The sequence below is a fragment of the Bufo gargarizans genome, chromosome 4 (genome assembly GCF_014858855.1).
Source record: "Bufo gargarizans isolate SCDJY-AF-19 chromosome 4, ASM1485885v1, whole genome shotgun sequence".
Lineage (NCBI taxonomy): Eukaryota > Metazoa > Chordata > Amphibia > Anura > Bufonidae > Bufo > Bufo gargarizans.
The window spans coordinates 245564890-245579312 of NC_058083.1; the positions used below are offsets into that span (position 1 = coordinate 245564890).

The 14423-nt window shown below is 41.1% G+C and overlaps 1 protein-coding gene across 2 annotated transcripts in view; it reads right to left on the reverse strand.

The window, feature by feature from the left end:
* Window positions 1-1193: 1193 nt before the first annotated feature.
* SLC17A5 (solute carrier family 17 member 5) overlaps window positions 1194-14423 on the reverse strand; it is a 47911-nt gene continuing 34681 nt past the window's right edge. For both annotated transcript variants that reach the window (XM_044289072.1, XM_044289073.1), the window contains exons 7-11: window positions 13138-13296; window positions 9960-10092; window positions 6732-6879; window positions 3889-3979; window positions 1194-2690 (exon numbers count right to left, since the gene is read on the reverse strand). In XM_044289072.1, the coding sequence (XP_044145007.1) occupies window positions 2553-2690; window positions 3889-3979; window positions 6732-6879; window positions 9960-10092; window positions 13138-13296 (669 nt within the window). In that variant the 3' untranslated portion in view covers window positions 1194-2552. The remainder of the gene's footprint in view (window positions 2691-3888; window positions 3980-6731; window positions 6880-9959; window positions 10093-13137; window positions 13297-14423) is intronic.

Consider the following 14423-nt stretch of genomic DNA (forward strand, 5'->3'; position numbering starts at 1 on the left):
TTCTCTCACCCAGCATGGGTATATGTAAAATGACACCCCAAAACACATTCCCCAACTTCTCCTGAGTACGGCGATACCAGATGTGTGACACTTTTTTGCAGCCAAGGTGGGCAAAGGGGCACACATTCCAAAGTGCACCTTTCGGATTTCACCGGTCATTTTTTACACATTTTGATTGCAAAGTACTTCTCACACATTTGGGCCCCTAAATTGCCAGGGCAGTATAACTACGCCACAAGTGACCCCATTTTGGAAAGAAGACACCCCAAGGTATTCCGTGAGGGGCATGGCGAGTTCCTAGAATTTTTTTTTTTTTGTCGCAAGTTAGTGGAATATGAGACTTTGTAAGGAAAAAAATAAATAAAAAATCATCATTTTCCGCTAACTTGTGACAAAAAATAAAAAGTTCTATGAACTCACTATGCCCATCAGCGAATACCTTAGGGTGTCTACTTTCCGAAATGGGGTCATTTGTGGGGTTTTTCTACTGTTTGGGCATTGTAGAACCTCAGGAATCATGACAGGTGCTCAGAAAGTCAGAGCTGCTTCAAAAAGCGGAAATTCACATTTTTGTACCATAGTGTGTAAACGCTATAACTTTTACCCAAACCATTTTTTTTGCCCATTTTTTTATCAAAGACATGTAGAACAATAAATTTAGCGAAAAATGTATATATGGATGTCGTTTTTTTTTGCAAAATTTTACAGCTGAAAGTGAAAAATGACATTTTTTTTGCAAAAAAATCGTTACATTTTGATTAATAACAAAAAAAGTAAAAATGTCAGCAGCAATAAACCACCACCAAATGAAAGCTCTATTAGTGAGAAGAAAAGGAGGTAAAATTCATTTGGGTGGTAAGTTGCATGACCGAGCGATAAACGGTGAAAGTAGTGTAGTGCCGAAGTGTAAAAAGTGGCCTGGTCATTAAGGGGGTTTTAGCTAGCGGGGTTGAAGTGGTTAAAATACAACAGCAAGATGTAAATGGAAACACAGGAAAAAGTATAAAGTAATCTTTATCTAGTGATGTACAGTGTACATATAATACTGTGGAATAGGTTGGTGCTCTATAAGTAGCAGGAAATCAATATGTATAAAACTGAGAATTACATTGGCATGTCGGCTGGAAAAGTACTGTACTGAATACCCTAAAGTAGAAAAGTAATGTGTGTACAGAAGTCTGAAACAATGCACGTCTTTGGAATGTGTTTATTGAACGTAGTTTACAAACCACTGTTCATTAGTCAAAAGTACATATTCACAATGTACATCATTACAAATTCAACATGGAAGGCACTTGATAGAGTACATATTTTGTGTCCAGTATACAGTGCCACCTTGTGGTGCTTTGTATAATTCTTTACAAAGGCATTACAACACATCTAAAAAAATAATCATGTTAATTTGATAGTAGATAAATGTAAATTAATAAAATAATTTGATGGGCCAAGCAGTGTTAGTGTAAATCTACAGTCACTGCAGGGTCCTGCACCATGAATGGGTCTACGCACAGGTTGTCATTAACCTCGGTACAAATCTACAGTCTAGCTATTGTAAAAACAAAGGCTGGTACCAGCAGTAGGTTTAAGATTTTTTTTTTTCTCTGACAGTTATCTATATTAAAATTAAGATTTTCATTAATTTGTGTCCAAAACATGCATATAATAATGAATTCCCTTTGTGTTTCTGCCATCATCACTGTGGAATATCAATAAATGATCCAGCCATTTTCCCCAACCTATAAAAGTATGCAGCTCAAACATCTAAATGCAGGCTCGGACTGGCCCACAGGTGAGTCCACTGGTGGGCCCCAGTCCCCCACCCTCTGCACAAGTGACACAGCACACTGACTGCACTACATACAGATAGCCAGTGTACAGAATCTCAATCTCAAAACTGGGTAGATTATTTAACAAACTACCTATTTTATCATTATAGATGCATCAGGTGGCTAAGGTGCCTGCCGCTATGTGAGCAAGTAGTATGTGCATGTAGCTTTACAGTGGGCTCCCAGAATTTATTTTACTGGTGGGCCTTAGGCACCTCAGTCCAACAACGTCTAAACGCTAGAGCGCCACAAGTTGCTGGTTGACCTTTAACAGTATATAACTAGTTAATAAAAGGGTTTCCTAAAGCCACTTTGAATGTAATTTCACATGTACTGTACACCAGACCCTTTATTTCAGAGATCCATCACGGATCTTCAAGTAATGCACTACTCTTAGAACTTCAATGGAACGGATACTTCATAAGGCACAAATATATATATGAATAAAACTATACTAGGGAATGTTGTACTGGAAACATATAAAAATCCGATGAACTGTACCATAAACTAAACAAATCTGAACTAAATATATTAGATGAGCAGCAGCAGAATCCCTTTTCCACATCATAGATCAGGTTCAGATGTTGTAGTGCTTCAGGACAACGTCTTTCCTAACCTGTTTAAGGACAGATGAACGTTTTCCAGGTTTTTGTCTATGAAAACTGAGAAAATAATCATGTATAAAAGTGAGGCTTTTTGAGGCATACGTAGAGATACAGACGGTCCTTAGCTTCCCTGTGCTTTATTAGTCCTTACTGCCCAGTCTTGAACTGTACCGCTGGCAAATGCTGCAAAGAAGATGGCTCCAAAAATGTTAATGGCAGCTGCGATGTAGAACACAATCTGCCATTGTTCCACAGTGTCCTGAAAAAAGACAAGTAGTCAGCTAAATGGCTAATACATCTTCCCACGGAGTGAGGATTTTTATAATCTACACACAATATATGGGAGATAACAGTAATATACCATGGGAGGTGTCAATTATCAAACATGTACTCTCAACATTTCTTATAAATGGTATTCAGATTACTTTCTTATTAGAAGTAAAAGGGGTTATCTGAGGCTGGAGATGGCCCCCATACTGATTCTACTTACCTGGCTCCCGGCGCAGCCCCTGGTCTCCGCACGGCAGCAACTGCTTCTCCCTGTGGCAGGCGGCCACGGCTAACTGCCTATAAAGCCATGCATGAGGCACAGCTTCTCAGCCAGCCTCTTAAAATCTCATAGACCCCAATATTATGCTATTGTGGTTTATTGGACAAACGATGTAAGGGGACTTAAAATTATGGATAATTTTTTATTTATTTTTTTAAATAAATAAAAAGCCCACAAAAAATAATAAAAATTCAAGTTCCCAATTTCACATATATATATAAAAAAATAAAAAATAAACAGTTATCGTGTCCAAAAATGGCTGAACTATTAAAATATTATACCTGTACGGTGTATGCCGTAACGAAAAAGAACAAAACATGCAATTTGACATTTTGGTCATCTTGTAACCCCAATTTTTTTTATAAAGTGATCAAAAAGTTCAATGTACCCCAAAATTGTCCCATTAAAAACTATAGTTTGACCTGCAAAAAGCAAGCCCTCATGCAGCTCTGTAGACAGAAATTTAAGATTTGATACATATGCAAATTAACCTGAGATGAGTCCTGTATGTGATATGAATCAGGGACAGGACTCATCTCAGGTTAATTTGCATATGTATCAAATCGTTTTTCTTACACAATAAAAGCACACAGAGCTATGGGGATTGAGTATTGTGGATGTGCTAGCGGCCATCTAGCAACCCATGTCCTCAGCTCTATACACAAAATCCCGGTGACAGGTTCCCTTTAAACTGTATGCTGCAGTCTTTTCAGATATCCACCACATATTATTACAAGTAACAAAGAGTCGAGAGTAGTGCTCCATCTACTTATGAAAGAAAGGATGCAATATGGGAAATAAGAAAACTGAAAAAACTGTGTGGCTATTTTGCTCTCAAGAAAACTAAAAACTCAAAGTATATTACAAGATTACTTTTTCTTGATGAAATATTCTAGAATATACTTACATCATGAGTTAACGCTTTGGCTATAACTGGCCCAACCATTCCAGGAATTGTTGCAAATGTGTTTGTGACTCCAAGTAAAAGACCAGCAAAACTGTAAAATCAAGAAAAAGAAATTAAGTCATTTCAGGCCATCCATTTTAAAGAGGTTCTCTGGGGATTTACATATTCCCGGGACCCCTGTCGATCAACCATACAAAGAGGCTGTGGCACTCTTTGAGGATTAGGCCTCTTCCTAGGCCATATGACATCACGTTCATTGTTCAAATGACCTAAGCGCAACTTAACCATTATTCAAATGAATGGGGCTGAAGCACAGTCAGTACACAATGTACATACAGCGCTGTGCTTGGTAAGCCGTGAGGAGGCTGTGGCTTCCAGGCGAGGGCTTCGGCCTTCTCAAACAGCTGATGGGAGTCGAACCCCCACTGATTTCATATTGATGACCTATTCTGTGAATGGGTCATCAATACGTAAATCCTGGACCACCCTTTTAACAGCAGATATAATAAAAAAATATAAAAAATAAACACCTGTTGTACACCTGTTTTCCGGAGTAAAAAAATGTGCACCTTTTGGCACCTGCCATATTTGAGCAATACTTGAAAAGGAGGTAGGAAAGTGGACACGGTTAGCTAGGCGAGTGGGTAAACCACAGATTTATCAAATACAACTTTTTTTGAAAAATCACAGAAATAAGATAATAATGCACTTAGTAAAGTAGATGCAAGCATTATATATGGACAAAGTCCTCACTCTGAAATGATAAAAATATTTTGATCAAAACACATCTGTGCCCGCCTACCAAGCGCCAAGGAGTGAGGACTTTGTCCATATATAATGCTTGCATCTACTTTACTAAGTGCATTATTATCTTATTTCTGTGATTTTCTTCGATAATATGGCCAGTGACATCCACAAATTTATATATCATACTGTGCAGGATGTTTTTACCTTTGCTTTTTCTGTGATTTTTTTTTTTAAATGTCGCAAAATTGACACAATCTCCCTCTAGTAGGGAGGTGGTGTAATAACTGGAGTAACACCTCTAGACAAAAGTGTTATTCTCGAAAATGTTCCAAACCATTTACGACGTTTGACAAATGTGGCACAAATTTCAGCAACACAGACTCAAGCAAAACTGACTAAAATTCTCCTGATGTGTTTGTACATAGACAGTAAATAACCCTCATCATAAAGCCTTCATATCTCACCATCCATTACAGCTTTGAATGTGAGACTACCAATAGGGATGAGCTAATCGACTTCGGATTAAACATCTGGTCGATTTGCCTAAAACTTTGTTTCAATACCGTATGGAGCGAGTGCTCCATGCAGTTTTAGAATGTATTGGCTCAGATGAGCTGAAGTTATTACTTCGCGAAGTCTCATAATCGCTTCATAAATTGATTTCTACTGTAAAAACCATTTCCCGAACTCTGGTTCAGTTCAAAGTGGCATTAACTTCCAAGTGGTAATAACTTTGGCTCATCGGAGCCAATTCATTCTAATACTGTACGGGGCGCCCGCTCCGTACAGTATTAGAATGAATTGGCTTTTATGCGAATCGACTTGGGATGTTTAGCATATGATTATTTATACAGATTCTTGTCAAGTAACTGCTTTGTTACTGTTTTGCTCTTACAATTCTACATTTGTATTATTTTGTAAATTCACTTTTGGCTTTCAACACTGCCTGGATCCTCCTGGGCATGCTCTCGATCAGGTTCAAGTATGTCTCGACCAAAATCTGTTCCCAGGTCTCTTCTACACGTTCCTAGTGTTGGTACATACTGGTCGACTCCCTTGGGTACGAATACCCACAAGTGTTCAATTGAGTTGAGGTCTGGGGCCAATCCAGCACCTCTACTTCATTGTCATTGAACCATTTATTCGCCAATATCGACGTGTGCTTTGGGTCATGGTCCTGCTGGAACACTGTCGTTCTTTCACCTTTATTTGGGGCCACCCTTCCAGACTTGTGTAATGTGCGTCGCACGGTGCTTGCATGGATGTCTGTGATCTCACTATTACGAAGCATACAAGCCAACTCCACCTTTGTCACACCAGAACTGATAGACCTTGTAATGAGCAGACTTGTTGATATTTTGCCTGGACGTCCACCTCTTGGCTTTGCAATGGATGGACGGGCTTCATTTCGTATTCTTCCAACTGTCATGGCACTCACATGATGCAGTTTGGCAATTTTCTTGGCCAAGATACCGCCATCGATGAGCTGGATGATGCCGTTTCTCTTTTCTTGGAGAATCTTCTTCATGGCTGCTCCTGGAGTCGAGTAAGTGACCTTTCGCTTGGGAATCAACCTAATAACACCCTGAGCTGTTAGGGAATGTAAGAAAGGTTGTAATTTGTTGTGGACAAGAAGAAAAAGATTGTTTCACCACCAGAAGCAGTAACAATGCATTTCTATAACAAGAATATGCATAACTAATCATATGCTAAATAGTTGCAAGTCCAATTTATGTATGAGATAGCCAAGACGATTGTGTATAAAATGATGGTAGTTTCACATTCAAAGCTTTAGTGGATGGTGAGATTTGGAGCCTGAAAGTCAACAGTTCAAAACATTGTTACCATTTTGCTCGTCAGTGTACATAGAAAGCTGCAACTTTTTACTACTGTATCATCAGATATGAATTCCTGCGATCTCCCAAGACGACTGTACAGGCCCATTTACATGAAGCTTGTAGGTGTCTCGAAATAAAGCACTATGGGCAATAATAAAATCCAAATGATAAAATTAAAACATTTGCATAAATATAAGTTGTCTGCTTTAATGCGCAGGAGTTTTGTTCATTTAACCACATGCTGGCTGCATTACTTACGATGGTGCAATGTCTAAGTGATTAATATTGAATCCAGATATGCTAAATCCTCCAAGGGTGGTTGATAATGTGAGAAACACAACAGCCAGAGTATAATCACAACCTGTGTAACCGGCCGCCAGAAGAAATGCTGCAGGACCAATCATTCCTACAAGAAACAATGGACGTAAATAAGACTCGCTATAAGGCGCACAGGGACAACAGCAATCACTAAATAATTATAGCACTGACCATACGTAGGAGTAAGTACTGGTGTATGGTATAGGAAATATAGGCATGCTTATTTCTATAGCAAACCACAATTTCCCCCTGTTTTCTGCTCCCTGCCTTCCTGGAGCCATAACTTTTTTATTTTTCCCATTCACATAGCTGTATGGAGGCTTGTATTTTGAGAAACAAGTTGTACTTCTAATCAGTGGCGTAGCGTTGGCGCTATATTGCAGAGGGAGCCAGACAGCAGGCATTTCAATGAGGGCCATGGGAGCCTATAGCCAGGCCTGAAGCCTATGAGGCAGTAGAACGGCGCAGATCGCGATTACCTCACCGTGACCTCCTGCGTCGAGTCTCACAAGATGACGCAGTGTAGGAGGGTGCGGTCATGTGTTCCTGACCACCTGCTCCGGGACGCCATAAGCAGGTGAGTATTTTTTTTTTTTTTTGTGTAACTACCCTAAGGCAGGCCATACTGGGGGCTAGGAGTGGGCGGTATAGGAGATATAGGCGATATGTGGTATAAATTTGTGCCACGATATGGATTTTGTGCATATCGCCGGACTGCGATATGACCACGGAGCGGCAGTTCTGATCGGAGTCCCAGCAGTGTAATGCTGGGGCTCCGATCAGTTACCATGGCAGCTAGGACGCTACTGAAGTCCTGGCTGCCATGGTATGTCAGTGAGCAGCATTAGAAGGTATCATGGTGGTCTCATCTCCAAATGAAGACACTGAGGAAAGTCTATATTACAGGAGATGTCACTGGATGTAACAAGTATGGTGCTATATTCTACTGTATATTTTGTAGCGATGTATGTAATGTCCATCCATATATCTGTTTCACGGTAGGGTTGGGGAGTGGATTGAGAATATGTCCCACCCTGCCGCATCCTGGCCCCAGACTTCAGTTCACACTGTGTGTGTTCTGAATTCTGGGGCCTCACACCCATCTACTACATTATCTGTACTCAGAGTTATTACTGTGTTATCTGTGGTATTACATAGGACTGCAGGTAACATCTACTATATTATCTGTACTCAGTTATTGTGTTATCTGTGGTGTTACATGGGACTGCAGCTGACATCTACTATATTATCTGTACTCAGAGAGTTATCACTATGTTATCTGTAATGTTACATAAGACTGCAGGTGACATCTAATACATTTTCTGTAAAAATGAGCATGTCCATAGGTTGAGGGGCACAATACATGGCTTGCCCTGGGTGCTGGCAACCCACCCTATGGCACTGCTTCTAATGGCATCTTTTACTATTCCATACGATGTAGTGGGAAGCTGGAAAAAAAATAAAAAATGGGGCGAGTTGGAAAAAAAAAAAAAAAAACTGCAACTCCGTGCAATATTCCTAACCCTCATAACTTTTTTTTATTTTTACAACTATGGAGCTGTATAAGGGCTCATTTTTGCAGGACAATCAGCAAAAAAAGTAAATAAAGCCACTTAGTTTTTTTGGGCCATTATTGCATTAATCACACAGGAGAAATACATTTATATTTTTAATAGTTTGGTCATTTTGGGACATGCTGATGGCAATGATCTTATTGTTTTGTTTAATGTTAATATGGAAAAATGTGGGATTTGAATTATTTTTTATACTTTTTTTTAAGCTCTCTTTTTTTTTTTTTTTTACATGTGATCGCCCAATTGCTTCTCCCACGTCGCCACAGAAGCCAGTCACTGCACCAAAAGTAAACACTCTAGGGACAGGAACATGGTACAGACACATCTGAGATGGCGTTGAGAACCGGAGCAGGCAAATATGAATCCTCAGCTTAGTGGGGCAGGCTGCTGGCACTTAATTATTCCTTGAAACCCCTTTAAGGCCCGTAATACTAAACCAGACAATATAGTTCCGTAATTTGCATTATGCATCCTACTGTGGTCTATAACCACCGTTTATGGACTGCCCACTAACTTATTCATATAGGCGTTGTCTGTCTTCTGAGTGTTGCATTTAGCATTCTCATGGTCACTCTGTGTGAAGCCAAATGCCAGAAACATTAGTGCGACAGGCAGGGATTTCTTCAAGCTTTGGCTCCCAGCTGACCAAAGCCGTGTTCAATAACTGAAATACCTATTTAGTAAGAGAACACGTGGAGCACTCTGCCCTAAAGGGGGTGTCCCACAATGAAATATCACTTTTGTCTGTTAGTTCACACAAAACATTATGGGGGAGAATTATCAAACTGGTGTAAAGTACTGGCTTAGTTGCCTATTGCAAACAATCAGATTCCACCTTTTCATTTCCAAAGGAGATGTCAAAAATAAAAAGGTGGAATCTGGTTACTAAGGGGAACTAAGTCAGTTCTACTTTATACAAGTTTGATAAATGACCCCTCTAGAAGTTGTAATTTTAATCAGTTTAACAAAATTCTCTAATCTGTAGATATTGCTATTACATACATGTTACATGGTGTTCTTTTAATTCTCTCACATAACATCCAGGGTAGTGACCAGTGCTGGTGAGAAGAAGCCACTTCTAATGTGCCAATTATCGGCTGGCCTGTACAACTGCAAGAATCACACAAATATGTACAGGAAGATCCAGACAGACAGTCTGGCTGAGCTACTAAGTATGTTTGACCATCACCACTCGGCACATTAGGTGAATATTCTACAAGGGACTCAAAAGAACAGAAAAGGGCGCCATAAAAAGTATGTAACAGCAATATCTAGCTAGATAAAGCTACATTCACATGACCGTAGATGATTTGCGGTCCGCAAATTGCAGATCCGCAAAACATGGATACCGGCTGTGTGTGTTCCGCATTTTGCGGACTGCAGATGGCTGGCGCTATATAGAGAATACCTATTCTTGTCCGCGGTTTAGGAAAAGAATAGGACATGCTCTATAATTTTTGCGTGGCCATGGAACAGAACAACGGATGCAGACATCACATGGTGTGCTGTCCGCATCTTTTGGGCCCCATTGAAATTAATGGGTCCGCACCCATATTCAAAACGTCAACCAAGTCAAAGATTTCATGGAACTTACCCAAAGTGTTAAATATTTTGCGGACAACAACAGTTGAGAAGTTAAACTTTTCCCTCATGAGATCTGCAACATGGCCTGTAATGATCATACAAAGCCAACATCCAAAGTAAGGAAGGGCAGAGAGAAAGCCGTTCTGTGAGCAGACGAATAAGAAAGTACAATTAATTCAACAAAAAAGCTAATCTGATGGTCAGATGATTGTGAGTGCATTAGATTGAGACACTTTATAAAGCAGTATACATCAAGTTGAACTATAGTCCATGATTTAAAGCCAGTTTTCTCTTGATAACACAAAACACTAGAATTAGATACTTTAGTAGCCTGACATGGTTATAGTGTATCAGATAATTGCAAAGAAATTAAAGCCAGCTAATATATAAGGGTCTTTTTACATAACCCGATGATGGGCCATAATGAGCACTGATCGGCGATATAACAAGGTGATCGGCACTTGTTTATTGGGCCTTTTACACGGGCTGATGAAAACTGCAAGAAGGACCGTGATTGTTAGTACAGTTGTTCTGTTGATGTGCTGGTGACAAACAAGCATATGTATGCCCACATAAAAAAGCTGATCAGCTAAAAATCAAGGGGGTCATTTACTATTCTGAAATACACCTAAATTAAGCGTATTTCAGGTGCAGATGGCGATGCAATGGTTAGTTAGAACTGGCTCTGGATTCATAACTTCAGCAGAACCACCACCATAGCAGTGGCTAAAATGTGCCCCCAAGTTTGTTGGTTTGTTTGCTGATTATCGCATGTAAACATCAGCCAAATCATCAAAGATATGAAATTTCAGTCAACCTTCTGTCACGGTCCTGCCCATGACAGCGACTAGAAAATCAAGGAGACTGGCTGTGCGTGATTGACAGTCTCTTTGGTTTCACTTTTCTGTGTTGTTGCTGGGAATGACCACACCTCTTGTCTCAGGTGTAGCTTAAGTGTTCATTCCTTCTCCTCTATTTAGTCTGGCCTCACCCATCATGCTATGTGGTTGATAACTCCTTGTTTGTGGAAGCCTTGGTGTTGGTTCTCTCCGAGTTCCTGCTCGTCCGCATACTTCTGGAAGTTAAGTTTATCTTCTTTGTGGTTTTCGCCTACCTGCTGTTATTAGGCCTGAGGGGGTCTCCTATTCCTTCATCTGGGAAGGAATAGGCCATCCATATCCTGATACTATCTGCAGGGCCCTGTTAGGCCTCATGCACACAAACTTATTTTCTTTCCGTGTCTGTTCCGTTTTTTTGTGGACCGTATGCGGAACCATTCATTTCAATGGGTCTGCAAAAAAACGAAAGGGACTCGTGTGCATTCAGTTTGCGTATGTCCGTATTTCCATTCCGCAAAAAAATAGAACAGGTTCTATTAGGGGCCAGCTGTTCTGTTCCGCAAAATACGTAATGCACATGGACGTCATCCATATTTTTTGCAGATCGCAAAATACATACGGTCGTGTGTATGAGGCCTTAGGGTGAGATTGGGCTTAGGTTCCTGTGTATGAACATTCCTACCATCAAGGTCTGTTTACACTAATAGCAGTCAGGGTGTAGGGACTCACTAGGTGTATCTCATTTACCTTTCCCTAGGTTTCAGGCCTAATACCTTTTCCCCTCCCTTCTGTGTGGAGTGTATTTACCTCACTGCGCCGTGACACCTTCATTATAACGACCAGTGTGAAAGTCCCTTAACACACATACTCTGCAGAGTGAACAGATTGACTCTGCTGCACATCAATTATCAAGGCCAAATAATTATTCATCTTGGAATTTCCCATTTAAAGGGAGTCTTTCACCTAAAATGACCATTATACACCACAAACATCATGATATCCATTACATTCCCCATATTATAATCTTACCTTTCATATTGCCGTCCATCGCCTATTTTCTATTAAAAACTCTTTTATTCAATATGCTAATTATGTTCTGAAGGTGCCCAGGGGCGGCGTTTATGCGGCCGGTGCCCATGCCCCACGTCGCTGTTCAAATCTAACCCCTCCCCTTTCACCCCTCTTGCCCGCCCTAGGTTCTTCAGATTCCATCCTCCCGTCATTGACAAATCCAGCACCTGTGCCGTTCAACATAATCCTCGCGCCTGCGCACTCCATTATCCACTAGGGCAGAGGGAGCAGAGCGTTTAATGCGCATGCGCTGGCCCGTACATCCCAATCTTGCGGCAGTTTACTTCCGCCGGCTAGATCGGGAGGTACAGGCCGGCGTATGCGCATTAAACGCTCTGCTCCCTCTGCCCTAGTGGGTAATAGAGTGCACATGCGCGAGGATTATGTTGAACGGCGCAGGCGCCGGATTTGTCAATGACGGGAGGATGGAATCTGAAGAACCTAGGGCGGGCCAGAGGGGTGAAAGGGGAGGGGTTAGATTTGAACAGCGACGTGGGGCATGGGCACCGGCCGCATAAACGCCGCCCTTGGGCACCTTCAGAACCTAATTAGCATATGGAATAAATGCATTTTTACGAGAAAATAGGTGATGGACGGCAATATGAAAGGTAAGATTATAATATGGGGAATGTAATGGATATCATGATGTTTGTGGTGTATAATGGTCATTTTAGGTGAAAGACTCCCTTTAAATCCCTTAGACAAGCAATTCTAAGGCTGGGTTGGCACACTGACCGTGGTGCTCATTTTACGAATTTGTGGCAGAAACACAGTTTTTGGCGTGATTGCGGAAAACCGGCCACAACATGTCACTCCAGGCTAAAGGTGCCTGAGAGAAGGTTATTACTGTACTAGACTACATTCATATGCATGCTTTATTCTACAATATCATGCATGTCTTCAGTTTTCAAGCAGTTCAAGTTACACAAGACCAGAGCCATCTGCACATAGGTATACATATTTAATATTTCATTAGGTTTTTGCAACATTAATTAAATATAAAACATTTGACTGCAAAAACCTAGCAAAAAGTATGTGCAAAACAGGAAAATAAAAAAATAATTCAGTTTACTAATGAAACAGGAGAAGACCCTGTGATTACAATGACATAGACCTTCTTGTATAAAAACTCTGGTACCATGTCTGCCTGGGAGGTCCTGGGCATGAATAACACACACACACACAACATGATATTTAAACCCTAGGGAACATCTGTTGATGCATTATTAGTCTGTTCTTAGAAGTGAGAGAATTAGCAAAGTCCTATCCTGGACCTACCTCTTGTGCATTAAAACGTAAAATGTCTTTCATGTAGGTAGGCAATAAAGTCAGGAGAGTGTAGAAGGTCCAGTTGTAAGAAAAATGAGCTACAACAATAGCCCACAGCGGCAATGATTTCAGCATGGCACACACCGGGACATCAGTGTCTCTAGAAAGCTATAGGACAAAATTCATACAAAAGAAAAAAGAAAAAAAAAGATAGATGTCAATAGCAAATTTCCATTAAACTGGCAAACTGATGTAAGACAGCTGCTGGGGAAACTGTATCTCCCTGTTGCCTCTGTGTATGCACGCTAATCCAGGAGTTGGGCAGGATAAATAGCTGGCAGGCAACTGTGGTCACACTTAGCTACCTGAAAACAAAGTAACAGGCTGCTTAAAGGGAATGTGTCGCCAGTATTTCATCTATATAGCTAATGCTAAGGTGCTGTTGTGCACTCAAACAACTTTTAAAGCATACCTTTAGTATCTGCATGTGCATTTCTGCTGTATGATAGTTTGTATGATATGCAAATGAGGAACAAAGGGGCTCATTTAATAAACAGAAAAACGCCTATATTAGGCCTATTTCTGATGCAGATTGCGGCAGAGAAAATGGTCTAAATGTAAGACAGCTTAGAAGCGGTGGTGGATCCGCTGAAGTTATGTAGAGGCTGGCGCAATACATAATTTCAGCGCCAGCGCAGGGCCTTTTTAAGACCAGCATCTAAAAAACGCAGGTCTTAATAAATGTGCCCCAAAACGCCCAACAGAGTGTTTACAATATTTCAAAGAGCCCAAGCCTGCCTCTTAAATAAAAAGTTTTAATTGGCTGATCCTCCCGCTTCCTGTACCTCCCCCATGGGCTCCTAACTCTGCGCAATGTCCCCTCCACTCAGCCTGTGACGTCAACGCTCTGCTCACTGTGTCCACATCCTGCACAGGCGCAGACTAGTAGTCTGCATGGGCCTGTGCACCACAATACATACTGCGGGCACTGGCCTCACTGTATGTAATGTGCAGGCTCTGCGCCTCTCAGGACCCACTGACATGGCATGTCAAACCACTTCTGGTGCTCTTGCAGTAAGGAACTCATTGGCGCTACGCATGTGCAGTATATACAGAGAGGCCGACTCCCGCCGTATGCAGTCTGTGCTGGATGTGGACATAGCAGAGAGGTGATGTCACAAGCTCAGGGGAGGTGCACTGGTGACATTCCATGGAGTTAGGAGCACACGGGGGAGGTACAGGGAGTGGGAGGATTGGCCAGACTTTGCTCTTTTAAGTGGCGGGCCTGGGAGCAG